General features: G+C 47.2%; 1 protein-coding gene and 1 long non-coding RNA gene across 2 annotated transcripts in view; one reads left to right on the top strand and one right to left on the bottom strand.

Moving 5' to 3' along the window:
* Positions 1-251: 251 nt before the first annotated feature.
* RBM20 (RNA binding motif protein 20) overlaps positions 252-22,359 on the bottom strand; it is a 204,995-nt gene continuing 182,887 nt past the window's right edge. The window contains exons 9-14 of the mRNA XM_077126006.1: positions 21,641-22,301; positions 17,729-17,833; positions 15,985-16,645; positions 14,294-14,428; positions 7,598-7,719; positions 252-3,900 (exon numbers count right to left, since the gene is read on the bottom strand). Of these exons, the coding sequence (XP_076982121.1) occupies positions 3,790-3,900; positions 7,598-7,719; positions 14,294-14,428; positions 15,985-16,645; positions 17,729-17,833; positions 21,641-22,301 (1,795 nt within the window). The 3' untranslated portion in view covers positions 252-3,789. The remainder of the gene's footprint in view (positions 3,901-7,597; positions 7,720-14,293; positions 14,429-15,984; positions 16,646-17,728; positions 17,834-21,640; positions 22,302-22,359) is intronic.
* LOC143654282 (uncharacterized) lies at positions 15,072-17,273 on the top strand. Its single transcript, XR_013161739.1, has 3 exons — positions 15,072-15,227; positions 15,904-16,245; positions 17,155-17,273. It is a non-coding gene; the product is annotated as an uncharacterized LOC143654282 (long non-coding RNA).

The raw sequence follows: 22,359 nt of genomic DNA, 5'->3' as shown, positions 1-22,359 counted from the left end.
AAGCCTGTGTTCCCCCCGAGGATGGCCACAATGTGGCAAGAGTAGCAGCAACAGGCTCAACATGAACTTTTCTCAGATTTACCATTTGTACCTAGTAATTATGGGAAGACTCACTCAATTTGTCCTGTGGGTCCAGACTTCCCAGCCCCTCCCCACTGGCTCAGGAGAATCACCAAGAGGGAAGGGTCCAGAGGAGGTTGCAGGCCACTCAAAGGACTGGCCAACTGGGCCCAGGAGACTAGTGTGTTTGCTTTCAGAAGAGATGGATCAGACAGAACTTTAGTGTCAATGAAATTTGGAGAATAGTTGTCCAGAGCTCATGTTCCAAAACCAAACAGGACCCAGTGCCTTCAGCAGACCAAATGTTTTCACCAATAATTACCTTAACCCTGAAACAACCTTGGGAAGTGATTAGTATCATTTCCCCTTTATGCCCATGGAAGCAGAAACAGAATTCACAGGGCTGACAGGTGCATGGCACCCAGGCATGGGCCTTCCATTTTCGCCATGGTACTGACGAGTGGGTCTTCATCTTCACAGAACAGAACCACCACAAATGGCCTGACCCTGGTGCAGGACGATGAGGGCTCTGTCACTAGGAAGCCCGGTAAGCACTGGGTAGCAAGACTTTGGGTTTTAAAAGAGGCCCTGATATTGTTCCATCACGAGTTTCCAAAAGGGACAATAGCTCCTCATTTCTTCAGACTTGCCACTTCTGGAGGCTCACCCCAAGAAGCTCTGAGTCTCTCTCGCAGCCCAACCAGAGCCCCAAGTGGCCGTTTTGTCCTCTCAGTTAAAACCTTTAGAAACATTCAAGATACAGAAAGGGACCAACCCCCAATTCCCATCCCAGCTAAATACTGAAAACGCCCAGAGGCACTCAGTGCCATTCACTCACAAGCTTTCAAATTCTCTTTATTAAAAATCTTTCTTTTTCTTTTGAAAAAACAAACACTTTGCGGTCAGCTATACAAATCAAGAAAAGCAGTGACAATTTAAAGGAACTCAACAAACTCCAATACTTTATAAGTTCAAACAAATTAACTAGTGTTTTTCTTTTTCTTATAAGCTGGAAAAAAAAAACCCAACAACTCTGGTCCAGTTCAAGTATAATCTACCAGATCACAGCCTTGGATTATCGAAGAAGGGGAAACCCTGAACCTAACAGCTTCTGTTCAAAACCAACATCAAATTGACCAAATTTGGGGGGAGGGGATGCAGTCTAGTTATACTTTATTTCAGGTGTTTACACTGAAAAGAAAATTACATAATATTAAGCTGTGGTACAAATGGATCTGCTGCTCAAGGTAGCATCTGCTCTTGAGTAACCTTTTAGGGGAGACATTTTAAAGTGATTGACAAAACACTGAAGAAAAGCTTTAAAAAAAAAATCAATATTTTCCTGGTTGCCTTTAATACTGCATTGTGTGTGACACAATAGAAATAAAAAGTGCAAACTATATAGTTGGTGAAGGACCATGCCAATGGAATTGTATAAAAATAAATAAATATAAATATATATATATATATATACATACAAGTATAGAATCTTAGATGAGTTAAAAACTGACGATTCTGATTGAATGTAGACAGTCTTTCCTCTCTCCATTCCAGGGTCTCTATTCAGCTTTCTGATATGCAGGAGGAAGATCTTCCAGCAAGGGAGCCATCATAAACTACTCAGGAACATGACTTTTTCATCAGCCATCCTGATTTACATAGAGACGCTGTTAGGGGGATAAGCTGGTGAGATCATCTCCCACTTTGTTGGATAAGACTGCCAGACTGAAAAGGCAGTCTCCTTTAGAGGCTGTAAGCTTCTCCCAGCAAGGTTTAGTGAGAAGGCCAGAGAATTGCCCCTAGACTTCCCTTCAATGGGAAGAAAAACACATGGTGATCAAAGGTTTTCCAAGAGATTGAATAAGGCAGTGCAGGTGTCCAGACACTGCGTTAAAACCTGGGGCATTAGCCAGGCGAGCACTTCTGGGCTGTGTACAATCTTCAAACCTTACTTGAGATACCCACTGGATAAGGAGTTCAGGTTTCCTGCTTCTCCCAATCTTTTTCCCCACACATGTCCAGATGGTCTGTTTGTCTCTGGTAGAGTTGTTTTAACTCTTCTCTCTCACAGGTCCCCAATAGTTCGCTCCTTACCAGTTACTTTTTGCCTCAAGGTTTACACATGATTATCTTATGGTCTACACTTCTTTCCTTTCTGTGACTCAGTTTCTTCATCTACCAGATGTCAGCATTGGACTAGAATCTTTCTTTTTCCATTTGTACAGAGGACAGAATGTGCGGTATATTCCTACTCACCACAAAAAGAAAAAAAGAAAAAAAAAAAACCAATCCCTTCCCTGGGTCAGAAAGAGAAACAACTGGAACCACTCAGGGGAAAGTGACATGGCTTCCTTGTTCCATCTGTTGTGGGCCCAGCAGTGGAGGGTGCTTTCTGGGAACTATCTTAGCTTGTGGAGACAGCACCAGGCTCCCCTTGGACCCTCCTGAGGTCTTCTCTATGGCTGTGGCAGACCAGACTTTCCCAGGCACCTTTGTCCTGATACTTTTCTAGTAGAACATCACAATAGAGGCCCTGCGGCCATCGAGGCCTGAAGAACTGACCTCCCTCCTCAGAAAGCAATTTGGGGACCAACAAGAACTCTGTTCTCCCTGGGGTCAAACCTGAGGAGCCCTCAACCCTCTTTGTCATGTTGGGAAGGGCCAACCTGCAAACACCCAGCAATCCTCAAACGCTGCTCTGCAGTCCCACAGCTTTCCCTCTCCAAAGCAACCCCTTCCCCCAGAGGGGTCACCTTAGATGCACCCCCACTGCAAACAGTGTAAGCACCAGGGTGAGACAAGGACAGTTGCTGTTCCTTGTTTTTATGTTTCTTGAGCCAGTGTCTCACATTGCGGGGAGGCTTCCACCTAAGCCCTTACCAACTGCATGTCTTAGCTGGAGGGAGAGGCAGCTTCAGCTTTCATCTTTAATTAAACTGAGTCCAGAACAGCCCAAACCCTCACATTTGCTGAAATCAAGGACAGGGGGGAGTACTAATTCAGAGGGAACCGATTAGAGCCTTCAAAATAAAGGGCTCTTTCCTCCTCCTTAAAATTCATTTAATTTTACTTTAAGGCCTAGATCTGGTGGATTTCCAGAATAATTGAGAGGACGAAAGAATTATTAAAAATAGGGGCTTTTCAAAAAGGTAGTTCCACTGGAGGAAGAGGTTCATGAAGCAACTCCCAGCTGTGCCAGCTGACTATCTCCAGTGCCCACTCTCCTGCACTGCAGGACTCCAGCTTAGCTCCCACGAAAGGATGCCAGCCAGAGAAACTGCTGCAGACCACTGGAGTTGCTCTCTTTATCCTGGAGTTCCTGTTAAACCTTTTTGGATGACTCAGACTGGCCTGACCTGTTATATCCTAGCAAGAATTTAAACTCTGTGAAAATCCCTGAGAAGTTAGATTTTATGAAAAGGCAGTGACCCTTGGCACAGAAGAAAGGAGAGTGGGAGGGAGTGGGAAGGAGAGAAAGAAGTAAATTGAGACTGTGACAATCAGGGAATAGGCAGAGTGGGTGACCCTCAGTGGACCGAACAGGCCAGGGAGATGGGGCTCCTGGAGACTCTCCAGGGCATTTTAATGAGTATCTGAGAACACACCAAGCAACATGGCTTGCCTGCTGCGTCTTCCTTCCTTATGGGCTCAGTCTCTGTCCTAGAGGGGAAGAGGGGAAGGCACCGCCTAGGAGGCCCCCCTTCCCCGCTCCCAGCAGTGGCAGGGGCATCAGAGCCTTTTCCGTTCAAAGCATGGCACGATTCCACCGTCCTCGGGCCTGGGGCTGCCAGCCCCCTCCGTCTCCTTCAGGCCCTCCTCAGCCAGCTGAGACAAGTACTTCTGTGGTGGGCAGAGAGGAAAAAGGGGAGGAAGGGAGAGGGTCAGTGGTGACCTAGAGGGAGAAAAGAAGAGGAGTGTGCTTGCCACACACACCCTTGCCCATCACCCGTGACCAGCAAGCGGGCTACCCTTTGCTCTATCCCCAGGTCCCACTCGCACTACAGGACCTGCCCTGAAGCAAGGGGTTCCTAGTTTACAAATGCTACATGTCCCCTGTGGAAAATGTAAAAAGGACAGATATTAATAATGGCCAAAGCTACCAGAGCCTTCATTTTGTGCCTAGCGTCCTGCTATCTGCTTTCCTTATATATACTCAATAATCCTCAAAAAAACTCAATCTGTTTTCCAGAAAGAGCCCCAGCCTCTAGGCAGCAGGTCCACGTGTCAAAGGCAGGGGGAGGAGAGGGAGGCTGGAAGGGTAGGAGGAGAGAGGCCCTGTCATAGCAATTGTGAAAGACAAAATCCACAGTCTGCCATTTGAGACTCTCAGCAACCTGTTTCCTGTCAAGGCTGGCAGGTACAGAGAGCCTTGGAAGTCCCTCCATGTTTTCAAAAACAGGCCTGTCTGCTCTGTAGCAGGGGCAGCCTCTGCATTGGCCCCTGAACACTCACTGCTATGATCAGCTCCTCACCAAGCATGGCGAGCCTGTCCAGGTCAGGCCACTCGTGCGATGTCTGGATTCCATGTGGTGAGACACAAGGAGGCTGGCTGGGCCCCACTCGTGGGTGCTCTGACCGTGTCAGGCAGCAGAGTGAAGAGCACCAGATTAGGAGTCTGATGAGGTCCAGTGCAGTGGTTAAGTGTGTGGCCTCTGCCACCAGGTGACCTGGGCTCAATTTCTAGCTCAGACCAGGCAAGTCACCAAACATCCCTGATGTCTGTAAAATAGGCGTAGTCACAGTAAGCACCCCCCACAAGGCTAGCGTGTGGTCCACGAGAGGTGGCCTGTGATAGTGAGCACAGCAGCTGGCTAGGAATAAACACTCGGTGATGCTGTCATTCATTGCTGGTTACTGGCCACGTGACTTTGGGAAAGTCACTTGACTTCTGCCAGCCTCAGACTCAATCTGTGAAATGGGAGAAACTGTGTCTTCTCCTCCCCTTGGTGAGATGAGATGATGTGTGTGAGGGCTGGGTACTCCTGTGGCCGGCTTCCGGAGGTGGGTGCAGCATGACCAGGACAGGGGCAAATGGGGTTCCCTGGGACAAGCTGCAGATAGAGGAGCAGCTTGGGGAAGGAGGTGTGGGCTAAGGCAGGAAAGTGAAGGGTGGACGGCATGTGGGCCTGCTCCTCGCCAGGAACCGGAGCCATGCAGGCACTGACCACACCTCTGGTTCTGGAGCAGTCTGGGATGGGCGCTCTCAGAGCTATGACCGGCAGTGGGGCATAGAGGGGTGTGCACGGGGACACTGGAGGCTCCTTCCACCTGCTCCCTGCAGAGTGATCCCCGACCCTCACCTCAAGGCCTCCCAGTGGGTGCTAAGTTTACAAGTTGCCTGCCATAGGTGTTGGCCAGCACCTTCTGCTCTGGGCTGAATTCTTTACTTTTCGCACATACAATTGTGGGGGAAGGCAGGAGGCCATGGGGACAGAGGCATCCTGTCAAGGCCACTGACAGAAACCCTATCTAGGAAACTTGTCAGGGAGGCTCCCAGCTTCTGCTCCCCAACAGGTGTGCTCCAGAAGCAGCCCTTCCATGTTAAGGGGAGGCAAGACTGCTAGGAGGTCTGGCTAAAAGGCCCATAACAAGGTGCAGCCCACGGCCCTGGGTAAAAGACAGGACGTGGACAAAGTCAGGCTCTTCCTAATTTCCTGGATGACCTCAAGCTGTGTGGTCACCCCAGGGCTGCGTGATCCAGCTGAGGATGCTGGGTGAGATAGAAGATTCCCACACTGAGCTGAGTTCCAGAACCTGCTAGAAAGCTTATTGATTCTCAGGCCCAACCTTAGAGAGAATGCATAAGCGGGTAGAAGGTGGTGCCCAGGAAGCTGCATTTTAAGAAGACAAAGCTGGTAGGAGGACCAAAGTTTGGGAAAACCTAGATCAGTTCATCTACAAGGCCCCTTCCAGGTCTGCTCGTTGGGGGTGGGGACGATGATGTCTTCAGGGAAGGCAACTGCCCTGGGCCAGCTCGTAGAGCCTAGTCTGAAACCCCAGCTCTGGCCAACTCAGGCTTTCACTGCCCTGCCCCAGGAAAGGGGCACCTGGGCCCTGGGGCCAGGCCACCCTCATCACCAGATGCTCTCCACAGGGAAAGCAAGAGACTCAAATGACTGGAGTTTGGACACAGCCAATGATGATCCCTTGCAGATGTTGACCCAGGCCATCCTTTATGGGTCTCAGTTTGCAAGAAGAGCTCCGTAGAGTGAAAAAAGGAATCAGGTGATCTGGTCCCAGGCCCAGTAACTTACTCTCTGAATAGCCTTGGACAAATCAAGCAGCTTCTCTAGGCTTCAGTTTCCTCAGTTATCAAACTGAGTCAGCCCACATCTGAGCTTCACTAGAGGTGCACAGTTGAACCACACGGAGAACTTTCCTGGGTCCCAGCCAATTTCTACTCAATATCTGACCTGGTGTATGTACTTAGAAAAATGGCACAGGTGATTCTGGTTCACATTCCTGGTTAAGAACCACTTGGTCAGCAGTTCACAATTTAACTGTAACAATTCACAGACCTTTTGGTGTCAGCAGGAGCACTGGCTCTGGACTGAGGGTATACAGCCACCATGAGCGGCTTCCCAAATTGAGGCTTTGTGGGTCAAATGGCTTGTCAGAGTCCCTGAAGCAAAAACTGCAGATGCCTTGAGAAGCATCTCTCTTGAATGTCTGATATAACATAGGCTCTGATAAGTTATTAAATCTGTACCAGAAGTGGACCATGAAAACTGCATTCCTATACACTAGATATTAGTTAGGTATATATTGGAAAACATATTACCATATTTCACTGATTTTAAGACAATTTTTTACATGTTAACATCTCTGAAATTGAGATACATTTTACAATCAAGTCACCACTTGATTGTAACCACTTAAGTTGCAGCATTTTAAAAGTTTTTTCTAGTTATAAAAACTGGTGTAAAAACAAACGTTGATGTCTTACAGTCAATGGCATGTTAAATTAGATGAAATACAGTATATAGATATTTTTATATATCACTTTGCAATATATTAGATAACATTTACTTTGTCTCCTACACTAGAATGAAAGCTCCACAAAGACAGGGATCTTTGTGTATTTTCACTGTTGGGTATCCCCAGTGCCTAAAAGAGTATCTGGCACATAGTTGGCCTGTGATAAATATTTGCTCAATGAATAGGCATTTAATAGATCATAACTGTGGGGTTTTATTCTAGCAAACAAGGATACCTGCAGAGGGGAACAGAGACATGGAGTGATATCTATATTTAGAATATCCAGGTCTTTGAGATATCAGAGCCAGCCATGGTGCCAGGTCCAGGGAAAGAATAGGAATTCTCTGTGGGATGGAAGAAGATAGAAACTCACGGAAGCAGAAACAGCATAATGTGTTTGGGGAATGCAACAAGCCTGTGCCTGGAGTGGGCCTCAAAGGTGAGAGCTAGAAACAGAGGCAAGCAGGGCCAAGCTTGCCAGGGACCCGGGTACCTGGCCTGAGTGTGGAGACAGGGGAGCAAGCAAGAATGGGGTGTGGGCAAAGAAGGTTATCATTACCTGGAGGTTCCTGTAGTGGACAGCACTGCGACAGTGACTCATCTTTGCCATCTCCTCGCTTGTGTAGAACAGCCCACACAGCTTGCAATAAAACCCAGTCCTGGGTACCACGAACTCCACCCCTGCGAAGGATGAGAAGATGGACAGGCAGGTATGAGAGAGGCCCCTGTGTCTGGGACAGCCTTCAGGTGGAAATTGGAGTGACCAGCTCCACCCCTCACTTGCTGTTGACTTTGGCTGGTTACCCAGCTTCTCCAAGCCTCAGTTTCCTCATCTGCAAAAGAGGCATGATGAGAACAGTGGCTGTGAATTTTAGGAATGTACTCCAAAAAACTGTGGTGGAATGCTTAACAATTGTTTTCTCTGCAACGGGCCTTTGGGGATCGAGGTCCAGGCTCTCTGGGCTCTTACTGTGTGCCTGCTTCTGGGAAAAGTAAGAGGCAGGTTTTCCAAGTTACATTTCACTCGTTGGATTTCATTTCTCTACCCCGTAATCCCCTCTCCAGCTGTCATGACCAAGTCTCCAGAAGAATCCTCTCACTTTTGTTTGCTTATTTTAGAATTATGTTCATTAAAGAAAATTTTAAAGATAAATAAAAGTGAAGACAAATCCCCCAGAGTCACTCCAATCCAAATATTTTCTCCAACACTATTTATCTATATGTAGGGCCTTTTAAGTTAATTTTTTAGCCATTTAAATCATACCCTAAAACTAAATCTGTATCCCTTTTCTGTGTAATAGTATAGTATAAACATTTTTCCCTCTTTCTCCAGTCTTTGTATCTGAATCATCAAAAAAAATGGCATTTTATTTGTGACATTAAATATAAGTCCCAAAATTATGGGAGGCCCATAGGCCCAAGTTAAGAAAACGGTGGCCTCACAGCAGAATTGACTGTGTCACAGCCCAAAGGATCCATCTCTGTAGGGAGAGTGGCTGCTCCAGCCTCTCCAAAGGAGTCCCAAGGGTCACAGTTCTTCTCTTGAAGACACAGTCAGCAGAAAGAGCCTCAGTCCAAGAGGGGACAGACCTGATGTGAGAACCTAGTGCCCTGGGGAGAGGCTGGACCTCTCCTGAAGACATATCCTACTTACCTACCTGCACTTGATTGTGAAGTGCCGGCAGAGGAGCAGAGCTGTGAGAGTTCTGCAAAGCAGGACCCTTTGTGGAAATAAATGCAAGAGACTAATAGCTCAGAATGCCAAGATCCTGCTTTCAGGCTCATTTCCCTTCATGTGAGCTAAGACACTTCAGCTGAGGTTTAGTGCATTCCATCTTCCTAGCTCCCACTCCTCTGCTGGTGGGGGTAGTCTGAGGTCTGACCACACATGGTATGAGGAGTGGGAGCTGGGAGCAGGCATGCAGAGGGAACAGCCCCTTCTTGCAGACAGGGAGTCAGGCAAGGTCTGCACCAGTGATGGCCCTGAGCTGGCCTGCAAAGAGCTGTACGTGACCCAAGTTGGGTTGCCGCTGCCACTTCCTCCACTTACCTCCTCTGCCTCCCCTGAGACCCCACTATAGAGAAGCAGCCCAGACTTGTAATCTGAGCCTTTTTTTCCCCCATTTATCAGTGTGGAAGGACAGGCCCCAGAAAGGCAGGTCTGCCTATGTGCTCTGCTGTGGTTTGGGGCTGGGCCTCCTTGGCTGGGTTTTTCTCTAACTGCCACGTAGCAGGCCACTGTGCCCTCAGCACAGTCTGCAGCAACCACCAGAAGCTGCTGCCCAGAGGGAGGCTGTATGTCCTTCCTCTCCTCACCCACCTCCTGCCCTCACTGCAAACGATGGAGAAGTAGTCTCAGCGGTGCCTTCCACGTGACAAATGTGTGCTGGCTCCTGCCTGTTTTAGGCAAAGGAGCACTACCACCTGCCTTTGTCCACTGTTGCTGCAAACAGTTCTGCCCTGGGCTGCCTCTCAGCAGGGAGCGGAGGCCCAGACAATACAAGATAAATGCCACTGGAAACGGAAAAGCACATTAGGAGCACATGGGGATGACGGAGCTGGGGCTGGCCTGCGGTCAGAGCTACGCCCTCTCGGTCCTGCCTCAGACCCTGCAGGACCCACCAACCGGGTAGCACTGGGGCAGCCAAGGCCTCTGGTTCCCCCAGTGTTCCTGAGAGGGCTTCCACTCTCTGTCCAGAGAGGGGCAGCTGCCTTAGGGGCCACCACAGAGCTGGAAGTGGGGACCGAGCTGGTGGCGTGTACACCATCTGTGGGGTTGAGTGAGATTTAACTTGCACAAAGGCTCCTACCACCAAAGAAAGGCTTGAAAACCACACTACAGTGGAAAGAACATGGACTTTAGAGTCAGATAGACCTAGTTTTGAATTCCAGATCTTTTACGTATACTGTGTGACCCCAGACATTTTTTAACCTCCCTGAGATTCATTTTCTCATCTGTAAGACAGGAATAATAATACCTGAAATGGTGTTCGGAGGAAGTACCTATCATTTTCATGATTGAAAAATATTAGTTTGCAGACATGTTAAGCATGTCTTCACAGAGGTTAAGCATGTCTTCACCGAGGCTAGCTGCCCAAGGCTCGGCCTTCTCGGTCCCCACCCTTTCTTTCACCAGAGCTCCTGGAGAACCTGGACTCCACAGTTTGACCGCAACTTTGTTCCCTTGTCCCCACACACTGGTAGGGGCAGGACACACTGGTAGGGGCAGGCCCAGCCCATAAAAAGCCAGTGTCGGGAAAAGGAGAAGGCTGGGCTGGGAGAATCCCCAAAGGCGGGGCACTCACGCCTGAATAAATGGGAGCTGCTGTGGGCGCTACAACAATAACGACAAACGACAGCACTTCCAGACGCCTCTGGGATGTGAGGGGGAGGCAAAGCAGAACCATCAAGAAAAAAACTGCTTCAACTCTGATGAGTTATGGAGCCACTCGGTCCTCCCATTTTTCAGCCTCTCTTAAGTTCGATAATTAAAGCTGCATTTGCCTTCTAATAATAGCTCTTAGCGAGGGTAATTATAACTCTGTCATCCTAGTCGCTTGGGATGGATGAATGGATGGGGGAGCTTACATTTTGCAGGCAGGGCCAATTGGTTCTGGTAAGAGCAGGCAGTGGCAGGCTCAAACTGGCCAGACTCATCCTGAATTGGCCTGAAACCCAACAGCAGAGCTCCTCCCAACCCTGTACCTACCCCAGTAAAGGCCTTTCCCCAAGCAATGGCCTTTGCCTCCCTCGCTGGTATGCCAGGTTCTTGCCCTGCCTCATTTTGCTGCCCTACTCACCAAAGGGACAAAGGTTGAACATTGTCTGCCATCAATCAGGACATCCCTCTGTCAGTAGCGACTGATTCTGGAGGGTGAAGGACTATGCAGCCACAGTGAAAAGAAACATAGTGGGTCTCAATAAATATTTCATGAATGAATAATATCTGACAAGCCTTAATAAGTACCTGCCATTGGTAGGTACATTAGAAATATTCATTCATTTAATCCTCAAAATATCCCTACCTGGTCAGTGGCTGTTACCATTCATGACTTATAGATGGTGAAACTGAAGCAGAGAGGTTAAGTTGCCTTTTCAGTGGCCATCGAGTAGGAAAGCTGGGATTTGAATACCGAGAGCCAGAGTTCAGTCTGTGTTCTTAACACTGTAAAAAATTCCTCCTACACTGTGCTGCCTGAAATGGAGAAACAGGAGGGCAGAGTGGTCTAATCAGAAGCCCTGAGCTGACCTTGCTGTGTGTCTTGGATAAGTCTCTGGGCTTCAGCTTCCTAAGCTGCCAAATGAGGAAGATACCACCATGCCCTCCTCAAGAGATCAGTGAAGTCATGAGATTCAAAGCTAACTGAATAGCCCCAAACTGGAAACAATCCAAATTCCATCAACAGGTGAATGGATAAATAAAATGTGGCAATCCATATCCACAATGCAATACTCTTCATCAACAAAAAGGAATAAACTATCGCTATACCCAGCAAAATGGATGAATCCAGGCTAAAAAAGTACGGGCTGTATGATTCTCCTTATATAGAACTCTAGAAAAGGAAAACTAAAATTTAGTGATTGTGGTGTGGGGAGGGAGGGATTACAAAGGGGCATGATGAAATTTGGGGGGTGGTGATATGTTCACTATCTTGATTGTGGTGATGGACTTAGAGATATAAGCATATGCCAAACCCCATCAAACTGTACACTTTAAATATGTGTACTTACTGCATGCCAATTATACCTCATTAGAGCTGTTTAAATAAATAAAATGAGATGCCATTTTCATCCTAACAGATTGGCAAAGATTAAAGACTGGTAGCATCCAATGCTGGCAAGGGCAGGGAGAGATGTGAACTCACACAAGGTGGCAAGGAAAATTGGTATGATTGTTTGGAAGTGCAATTTAAGAGCAATAACAAAACTTAAAAATGCAAAGACCTATGACCCCACAAGCCCCTGGCTGGTATTTTATAGTACATCTTTAAGATGGAATATTTAGAGTGGTTAGAAAGAATGCATGTCTATGTACAAAAATGAAGGTATCTAAGACCCACCATTAAATGAAAAAAGCAAATTGCAGAAGCATTACATATATAGTGTTATCCTATTTTGTGGAGGAAAACTCTCCATGGGGAAGAACGGGAAAGAAGGAATAAGGCATTTTATATTTACTTTATATAGTTCTTATTTTTTGAATTTGTTACAACAATCTTCTATACTTTTTGTAATAAAAAAACAATAAACATAATAGACCCTACTTATAAGGTAGTAGAAATTTTTTTCTTAATTTTTGCTTGTGTATGTATGTCAATTAGATTCCAAGTTCTTGGATGATAAGAGACTCATTTCACATTTCTCACTTCCCCCAGAATACCTAACTGTGCCATGTTATCATCTAGTAAGTACTTATTGAATGAATGAATGCATGAATGAATGAATGAAAGATCTGTCACTTTTTCATGAAAGGCAGCCTTTGCAACTGTTTTCCAGAGTTAAAACACCCAGAAGAATCAGGTACTGCTTCATGCTACAACATGGATGAGCCTCAAAAATATTATGCTAACTGAAAGAAGCCAGACACAAAGGTCATATCATATGGCTCCATTTATATGAAATATCCAGAATAGGCAAATCCCTAAAGACAAAAAGTAGATTAGTGGTTGCCAGGGACTGGCAGGGGGTGGGGGGAATGGAAGTGATTGCTTAATGGGTATAAAGCTTCCTTTTGGGGTGATGAAAACATATTGGAATTAGATAGAAGTCATGGCTGCACAACACTGTGACTGTGCTAACTGCCACAGAATTGTACCTTTTTATTTGGGTTTTTTTTTTTTTACAATGATTGGTGGTTAATTTTATGTTATGTGAATTTTATTTCAATAATAAAAAGAAAACACTCAGAGCCTCAATGCCATTACTTTGCTTCATTTTAAGTTCAGTATTTTTTTCCCTTCTTCTCTCACTCCTATTTTTTCTTTCTTTCTCCCCTCCTTCCTTCCTCCCTCCCTTCTTCCCTACCTTCATTTAGCTTTTGTCCTGAGTGGAGGCTGTGCAGCACATTTATTCCTTAAGAATAAAAAAAGGAAGTTTGCTCTTCAAATCTGACTCTATGAAAATGGTATACTTGGAGGAAAGAAACAATAAGAGATTTTTAAAAAGAAGAAACAAGGAAGAAATTTGGATAGAAAGGGTGAGCTTCCACACTGACTAGCCACTCCTCTGAATGAGCAGATTCCTTTTTGTGCTTCCTTTGAACGCTTTCCCACCAGAGGGCAATTCTGCCTCTCTCTGAGAGCTGGCACTGCTCCCCTCTCTTGTTGCTTTGCCTATCTTTCAGAGTCAGTGCAAAGGTTCAGAGGTGGGTGGGCTGGAGCAGGAGTGGCAGGGGCAGTGATGGTGTCTCCTGGGGAGACTTTCTTAAACTATCTTCACTCCCTTCCCTGAAACGCTGGTTTAACTCTCCTATTTGAAAACATGCCCTGGGTGATTCTAAATGAACCTCTCTCTTTGCCTCCCAATGCTTCCACCATGGAAAACCACCTATCTGTTCCACTTCCATCCTACAAATGAGGAATTATGCTGATGTCCACAGGAGCACTGAGGCTGGCAAAAAAAAAAGGTACTGCCATTCTCATCCCCAAGCTAGACAAGCAGTGCTATTAAATGAAGCCCAAGAAGGTGTCTGAGGATGCAGAGTCACCCAGTAAATGGAAAAGGAAGGACAGAGACCCATGTCTCTTTCTGTTCAATGCTCTCTATAATCTACATAGGGGCTGCCCCAAATACAGTCTGTTCAGTGTCATCACTCAGAAACGCTGGGCTCTCAAAGAGGAAGAATGTGGCATTGTTTGGGGAAGGGCTGGAATAAGGGGTTGAGTGCACAATAACAGATGGGGTTTGTTTCTATTGACTTGGTGGAGGCCATTGGGCCTCTGCTTCCCTGCCTGAATGAGGGCTGGACTTAGAGGCTCTGTGTCATCAGAAATAAAGTGTTCCCTGATAGGGAAGACAGGCTTCTTTTAGCTCTGGGTCCTAATGCAAAGCCATGTCCCATGGGGTGTTCAGTCTATTGTGGGAGATTGAAATTGTAAGAAAGTTTAAAGCAACACCTTGCAAATCTTGGTTATTGCATCAGACATTAAAAACAGCCACAGCAAAACAACAAAAAGCCCTCTGAAAATTTTTAGACAGTACAGATCTAACATTTCCTGGAGCTGAGTTCTTGGGAAGGGTTATATAGTTCACCTACCTAGAGGAATGCTGAGTTCACTGAACACATCCTCTGGTTCCCAGGAAGGCAAAGAAAGGGGCTGTTTCAGCTCCACTTCAGTGTATTCTGGTGACCTCATGTCCAGGGATTTGATTTCCAGGTAGCTGGAGTTTTCTGTAAAACATGAGCCAAAGCAAAGAACTAATGAAACACAACATGCCTCCAAGAATCCCTGCAATTCTCTTTCCTTCACTGTGTGATTAGGAATTGTCATTTGGACTGCTTAATAACATGAAGCCAGGAAAATGACTGCTAATTAGAACCAAAGTACCATAATTAAGATTTTTTCACTGCCAAAAGAATGCCACACATTGTAAAGCCAGGAAAGCCTTTGCATTTGGTCTGGGGTGGGGGTGGGATGGGCTGCTGATAACTTCAGTTGGGATGACCCACTCCCATTCCCCCCAACTCAATATCATTCCATCCATGCAGGCAGAAGAATTATTACTGAAAGGCAAAAATTATGCTGATGTCCACAGGAGCACTGAGGCTGGCAAAAAGAAAGGTACTGCCATTCTCATCCCCAAGCTAGACAAGCAGTGCTATTAAATATGAGCTCAAAACACCGGGTAAGATAATAAGCCACTAACACCAATGCATGTTGAGACCTATACTGCAAAATAAAAGGGGTTCAACGAGACCAAGGTGAGCATTTCGTTCCTCTTTTATTCTTGCCTTCTATAGACAGAGCCTGGGCCTCGGGGTTTCTCTAGCAACAAGAAGGCCATCCACGGCAGAGTTGCCATGGAGACTCAGATCCAACACAGCTCAGCTCAGCCAGGCTGACATGGAGAAAAGCCCAAACCTCCAGGTCAACCACCAGCTCCTCCCACCCACGTAGCAGTGGGTTGAAATGTTTATTTTTAAGCCTTTCCTCTATATTTTCTGCCCCCTGACTCTTGTTCCCTGCAAGGTAAGCAGCAGGTTTTCTTTAAAAATGAGAGAAATGTAAGGGCTACTCCCCCACCTGCCCCCCCCCCCCCCATAGCCCTTGATGGATCTTACTTTCCACTTGGAAGATAAAACAAGGCTTAGTCTATTTAAAACTCTCTCTGTTTCATAATGTCACAGAGCTGGGCACAGATATGATGTCACCTCCACAGGGGTAGAGGCAGTCCCAGGACAAGCCTTGTTTCACTATTAGACACTGAGAAAAGTGGGCCTGAGGTAGCAAGAAAGGGGACACACTGGACCTCTGGTGAGCCCCTCATCCATTCTGCCGTCCACTCCTTTCCCTGCTTCCACACCCTGTCCCCATCACTCAGGCCTCACAGAAGTAACCGCCTGGGTGGTCCTCTGCCACACAGCCATGAGGGGCTGCGTGTTGACCCCTAGGAACTGAAGCACCTTTTGCTGGCAGCCCACGCTAATTTTAGTTGTCAGACTCTATCTGGGCCTCCGTGAATTCAGAGAAGACTGTCCCGAGTTAGCTTCTCAGAAAACTAGTGGTCTCCTATCTGATTTCCTTCTTGCCATTTGCCTAAAAGCTCTAACAGTTTTGCCAGGCTCTGAGATGCTTGCCTCTGTTACTAAATGACCTTCTGCACCAGCTTTACTGTTAGTTGAAACCTTCCTTATGTTCCTTCCAGCCTGCACATGCCCACACATTTCCTGAGGAGAGCAGCGGTCCCATCAACCCAACTGCACCTGAGAAAAAGGGGAGTAGTTACCCTGGCTCAGCACTCCTTGGCAAGGCTGACTTTGGAGGCCGGTTTCAGTACAGGAGCTGGCTTTCTCCTCCAGAGGGCTGCCTTCACGTGTCCCATCTTCGGGGGTCTCTCTGGCCTTGCAGTCATGGAGAAATGGGCTAGGCTGCCGGGCCTGCTCCTCGGCTGGCTTGGGGGAAGACATTTGCTGAACTGCGGCGTCCAGAAGAACATCTGAGCTCTCTGCTCCGTTTGTCTCCTTCTCGTAGCAATGTGAAGCCTCCAGTGAGTGGCCTGTCTCACATTCAGCTGGCTTCTGCTCGGAAGCCAGATTTAGGCCTGGCGTTTCCATGTCCATGTCACTGGGACAGCTCCTGGAAGTGGAAGGCAGCTCTCTGACCGACTGGAGGCTGATTTCTGTGGCCCCACTGCCTATGGTGTTGGCACCTTCCTTGGTAAAATCCTTGGCCAAATCCAGAGCTAAGGTGGTCTTCACACAGGGGCATATTTCTGGGCAGGTTTTATCTTTCTGTTCAATGGGCACCATTTCTTCCAGTTCTGGGATGTCTGGTTCCATGATAAAATCTTCTTCTTCCCCCACCTCATCCACTGTGACCAGTTCCTCCATGTTAGTGGGATACCAGCTCTCCCCCTCGGCCTCACTTCCACTGTCCCAATCTTGCTCCTGTACAAAAATGCAGGACAGTGGTCAGAGGGTGGCTTAGGAATGGATCTTGGTGTTCATCCAGAGAGCACAAACCTGGACCACAAAGAACCCTCAAACCAGAAGGATCCTGAGCATTCTTACTTCTAGCTGGGAACAATTACTGGACAATTAGGAGGTGTAAACATCACTGACTCATCCTTAGTTTGAGGTTCTAAACTGCACAGGATTTGGAATAAGCCCTTCATGCTTAATCCACTGTGCTTAAGTTGACAGAGAAGTTCAACCCCTGGCAGGTAGCTGGTGCTCAATAAATCATTTTTGAATGGATGAATAATTAAGATAGAAACTCTAAATAAATCAGCTCGCTTAGAGCTATTTTTCTCGCATTTGGGGCATCAGAAATATAACTGGGCCAAAGTGGTTCACAAAGTTCCCCCCAAGCATCCTCTCCTAGCAATGGGGAAATGTCCTCAACTACAGTTCTTACTTGACCCCTTCTGAAACTTTACCCTTGTTGTCCCCAGCAGCATCTGGACTAAGCAGGTAGATTTAGGAGGTCAGCTTCCCAGCCGTCAGCACCCATCCCTCCTGCCACTAACCGGGAAGGCATGAAGCTGGCCACCTTCCAAGACAGTTCTTTTCGCCATGGCAGCCCCAGCCCAGGAGGACTGTAACTGGGCTTGTCATTCAAATAAAGTAAATTAATCTTTACAAGCATAGTAAATGTCTTGTTAATATCAGGGTCTGGGCCTGCCCAGGTCCCCAGCTCAAGTGCCCAAATTCCCCAAGGGACCTGCTGTTCTATTTTGGAAGCCTGGCTCTGAAGTCTGAGTCTTTTCTGGGTTTTCTCTCAGAAGCACAGCCAAGTCCCTAGAGTGTGTGGCAGGGTCCAAGCAGGCGGGTAAAGATCATCTCAATAAGGACTGTCTAAGGGCCAAGGCAAGAGTCATCATCCAAGAAGTGCAGGGGCCTGGGGGATGGACCATTTGGGGAAAGGGGGGTCTCAGACAGGCTCCTCTCCGTGGGTCACGGGCAGGACTTGGTCCCCAGTGACTGTAGAGCAGGTATGGCTAAACTGTTGGTATCTGGGACAAATGTTACCTTTCTTCTCCTTGTGATTTCTGGATCAGAGGACTCTGTTTCTTTCTCTTGCCTGCTTGCTGACTGGGGGCTTTCTTCCATGCCCTCCTGTTCCTCTTTTTCAGCCTTAAAAAAGAAGCAGAACAGAACAAACCAAATGACAGGGAGCACTGAACACTGAGAGAGAAAAGAGAGAGCCCCAGAGAAAAACCACAACTCTGAGCACAGCCAGCAGCTGTCTGGTGTGCTCACAGATGACATTTCCTTCATCTTCAAAAGATGCCATGAAGGAGATGCTATTATGTTTATTTTACTGATGTGGAAACCAAGGCTCCTAAAAGGTTAAGTAACTTTCTCAAGGCCACACAGATAAATGGAGGCAGAACACTGTCTTGAAAGCTGGCCTAATGTCTTGGGCGGCAGGAAGCCTATAGACAAGATAAGCAGAAGAGGTGAATGTGAACTGCCTTGGGATCATTTACCCATTAATAACGATCATGGTGACAGCAGGGACATACCTCCTCCTCTGACAACTACGGTCCCCCCTCACCCCACTGGCTTCACTCACACTGCCTGACCAGGGTCACCTGCCTGACTTCCCTTTGTAGGCATCTCATTCTGTTGCCTATGATCCCCCCCCCCCCCTTTCAGTAATGGGGAGGAGTGTTTCTTTCCCATTTGCTTTCCTGATGCAGTGATTTGATTTATTTCCTTCTTCTTGTCTCATGGTCACAGTGGGGTCTCACAGATGGGTCTGCCACCCATCAGCACGGAGCAGCACAACCCTGGGTTCTCCATCACAGGCACTTTCTCCAGAGATCTCAGAGGGTTTCTAATGAGCTCTAGCTCACTGAAGTCCCACAGTCACCTTGTGCTCACACAGTCATTTGACAAACAAGAAAACTGAGGCACAAGAGAACAGGATGTGACACAGTTCTCAGAAGCCAGCACTTTGCCTGCAGACTAGGGACTCAGTCATTCATTTGTTAAACAGATACTTATCCAATGCCCACCACATGCCAGCCCAAATCTAGGGATATAGCAGAGAACAAAGCAGACAAAAATTCCTGCCTCCATGGAGGTTACATTTGGGTGGGGTGGGGGGAGGTGGAGGCAAGGGCAGACACTACACAAAATGAACAAAGAAATCTGGTGACAGGGTAGAAGGTGATATGTGACACAGAAAAACAGGAAAGTGGGGGAGAAGAGGGTTGAAATGTGATTTTAAAGAGTGGCCAGGAAAGACCTTGAGGGAAAAGTCACGATGAGTAAAGTCTCAAAGGATGTGAGGAATGAGCCACAGAGACTTCTGGGATTGAGGGCCTCTTAGGAAGGGGACCATGCAAAGGCCCCACAGTGGGACGTGCCTGGTATACTGAAAGAACAGCAAGGACATTTGTTCCTCAACCCTGTTATCTGACTTCAGGAGTGGCTAGGGTTTGGGGGATGCGAGTTATTCTCAATATCATGAACTTGAGTTATTCTCAAGTTTGAGATCGGTGAGGGAAAATCCATTCTGCTGCTATTCCAACAAACAGTATCAGGCTGCCTGGCTCCAAGCCCCCAGAAACAATCTGTTGGGGACCCGACAAGTACTACCAACCCCACCCTAGGATTCTAGGAGACAGAACTAACTAGAGAGATAGAATTGGGGGAAACCCTTGGTGCTGACTGGGATCCTTTTTTCAATGTGTGTACCAGGTCCCCTGGGGATAATCCATAATGTGCCTCACTTCAAAGGGGCAACATAATGCAAACCAGTGAAAGCCATGGGGGGTGGGGAATGGCAGGACAAATAGGGTTATAAAAGGAGAGTTTAAGAGTGTGGGTAGATGTGTGAAGGGGCATCTTCTCCCAGGTGCCTCAGGAGACGGCGGGTTTGCAGGCTGGCAGTATGTATATAAGGTCCAGGCTTACGGACCATACTCTCTGCCCCTCTGTGCCTTTTTTAGAAGCACTGACCCATCAGCAGCACCTTGACACCTCCAAGCATAAAAATTCTACTTAAAAACATTCACTGGGTCATCCAGTTTAAGACCCCAGTGAGGCACAAAAGGCCCTTGGTGTATCCAACTCACCCACAATCTCACGTCCTGTGCTTCACCAAGCTAGACCTGTCACAAAAAATTGTGGCTGGCTTTGAAATGTACAAAAAAGATTATTGGGTGTTCCTTTGAGAAAATGCTGGGCAATTGTCTAGTACACTCTACTGGGATATCTGATTATATAGGGTTCCACATATTTCATCTATCTTGGACTGAGATACTTTTCCAATCTATAAGTTGCAGGAAAACTGAGAGTAATGCAAGTGATTCTTGTCTGTAAAGATGAAAATGAATTTTAACTGGTAAACATGCAACTGATTTCCTGTTCTTTGCAGAAAAGGCCAGTTTTACATCTATTAGCAACTTCATTTTGGTATTCCTGATTGCCAATAGATGTGGCTGCTCTCTGGAGTCTCTTTTGAAGATGTTTTCACATCTTACTTGTTCCATCATTAATTATGAGTTAAATAAAATCCTTGACATATAGTCATTTCCTATTTGTATGAAAGTCACAATTTTACTTAAAAAAAATGTTTCCTTCAATATGCCCTATGGCTGTAGCGATGGTGAGTATCTCCACATTCGCCTAAACAATCTTTTTCATTTTTGCCCGTGTTGTGTCTTCTACTGAGAATGCCACACTCCTTTTTCTTCATCTTTCATCCCCAGCTCCAATGTCACCCCATTTTTGCAACTTTCCTCCTCTCCCTGAAAAGAGTTAAGAACTGCCCAAGGAACAGCTCAGCCATTGCTCTGTTCCAACCTGGGTCTCATGGCATCTCAAGAATTTTCTATAAGCCTGTTTCCACCATGAGATCTTGGTCTCTGCCATAACATGGACCATGTCCCATTCACTGTACCTAACCCACCACTAAGCTGGGTAGTGCTCCACTAATGCATGTAGGAATGAATACTGGAATAGCAGTCCCATGTGTGACTCCTAAGTATTCCTGGAGTTGAGTTTTGAGCTTATTATTTGGACACATTCGCTGCCACCAACTCCTGGATCGGGGTGACTAGAAGACAATGCATGCAGGATTTTAAAATTTAGGTTCTTTATACAGACCCCACTCCAACCCTCTACTATCCCATACCCACTAAAATGTAGGAGGCTCTATCAAGGAAGAAATATAAGCAAAATTACAATTATACCTGATACCCAGAGTCCTTCTCTGACCCATGGTGTCAAATGAAGCAATGCAGAAGGTTGCCAAACCCTTTTAGATACTTGGATGAAAGGTGGCAGCCAATTGCCATGCATTTTTATTAGAGTGGAAGTAAAATACTGTGGGCAGTTGCCCGTATCTAGAGAAACATGCCAAGCCCTGGGCACCCTGTATAATTTAGTGGGTGGTGGCCGCTTCTCCTTTACCACCTCTCATCGAAGCCCCAGGATTGGTGGATGCTTCTGGAAGGAGACAAGACTGAACTGTCCAAAGATCTAATCTCCCTTAGCAGACTCTGGGTACAAACAGCCCAGGGCCACTCCACCCTGGACAAACAGGACCACAGAAGGCCTCTGTGTCATGTTCCTCCCTAACTTCTAGTGACGGCAGCAGTCTGCACAGGGATTTGCAGTCAGACTGCCTGAGTATAATCCCGGCTCTTCCATTTCCTGGCTGTGTGTCCTTGGGCAAATAACTTAACCTCTCTGTGCCTCAGTTTCCACATCTGTAACAAGAATAGCACCAACCTCAAAGGGTTGTTGTGAGGATTAAATGACTTAATTGAGATAAAGTGTTTAGCACAGTGCTTGGGACATAGTAAGCATTCCATAAATAACCGCTCATTTTCGTTGTATCATCATTATTATTATTGTTATTGTTACCACTGTTCTCTTTTGAGACAACCGGCCTCACCTGGCCTGGGAAAGAGAATGCATCATTACCTCGTTCTCTGCCATTTTGTTTTCTTTTCTATCATCGGCTCCTTCTTGGTCTCTCTCGGGTCTCTTGGTTTTATTTTTCTCGCTCGGCTTGGACTTGGTGTTCTCAGGGGTCCTGGTGACTTTTGGCTCCAGCCCATCATCCTTGCCTGAGTCCTCAGGGTGAAGGTGCCTGCTTTCCCGCAACCTGGTCTCATCTTTCCTCCTGGACCGCCCAGGAGCATCCTGCTGCTGCTTGAGGTACTTGTCTGCCTTGGCTTTGGGCTCTTTCCGGTAGTAGCCGTCTTCACGGCTCTTGTGGCTGGATGCGGGGTGAGGTGGGTTGGGGGACCCAGACCTCGGGTACTTCTCTCGGTGGCCCCTGCCTCCGTCCAGTCGCTCCTCTAACTCTGCTTTGTCCAACTGCCGGGGGCAGTGTTTGCGGTCGTGCACCCATGCGTCCCTCTTGTCGTCCCCGTTCTCCCTCCAGGCAGCCAGGTCGCGCTCCTCCTCCCTCCGGGTATAGGGTGAGCGCTCCCACGAGTCCCTGCCATCCCCCCAGTCGGCCCGGGAAGGGCCTGGAGGACTGTGGGAAGAGCTGCAGGAGGTGAAGCTCGGGGTGTGGGACCGTGGGGAGAGAGACCGGCTCACTGGACTGCGAGACCGTGGCCTCTCTGGGCCATATCTGCGAGTAAGCAAGGGAGCAGGTTTTCAAATCTGCACACACAGCTCCCCTCCCCGCC

Source organism: Tamandua tetradactyla, chromosome 13 (genome assembly GCF_023851605.1).
Source record: "Tamandua tetradactyla isolate mTamTet1 chromosome 13, mTamTet1.pri, whole genome shotgun sequence".
In the NCBI taxonomy this organism is placed as follows: Eukaryota; Metazoa; Chordata; class Mammalia; order Pilosa; family Myrmecophagidae; genus Tamandua; species Tamandua tetradactyla.
The sequence above is the reverse complement of the archived record's forward strand: the minus strand, read 5'-3'. Positions and strand labels throughout refer to the sequence as shown.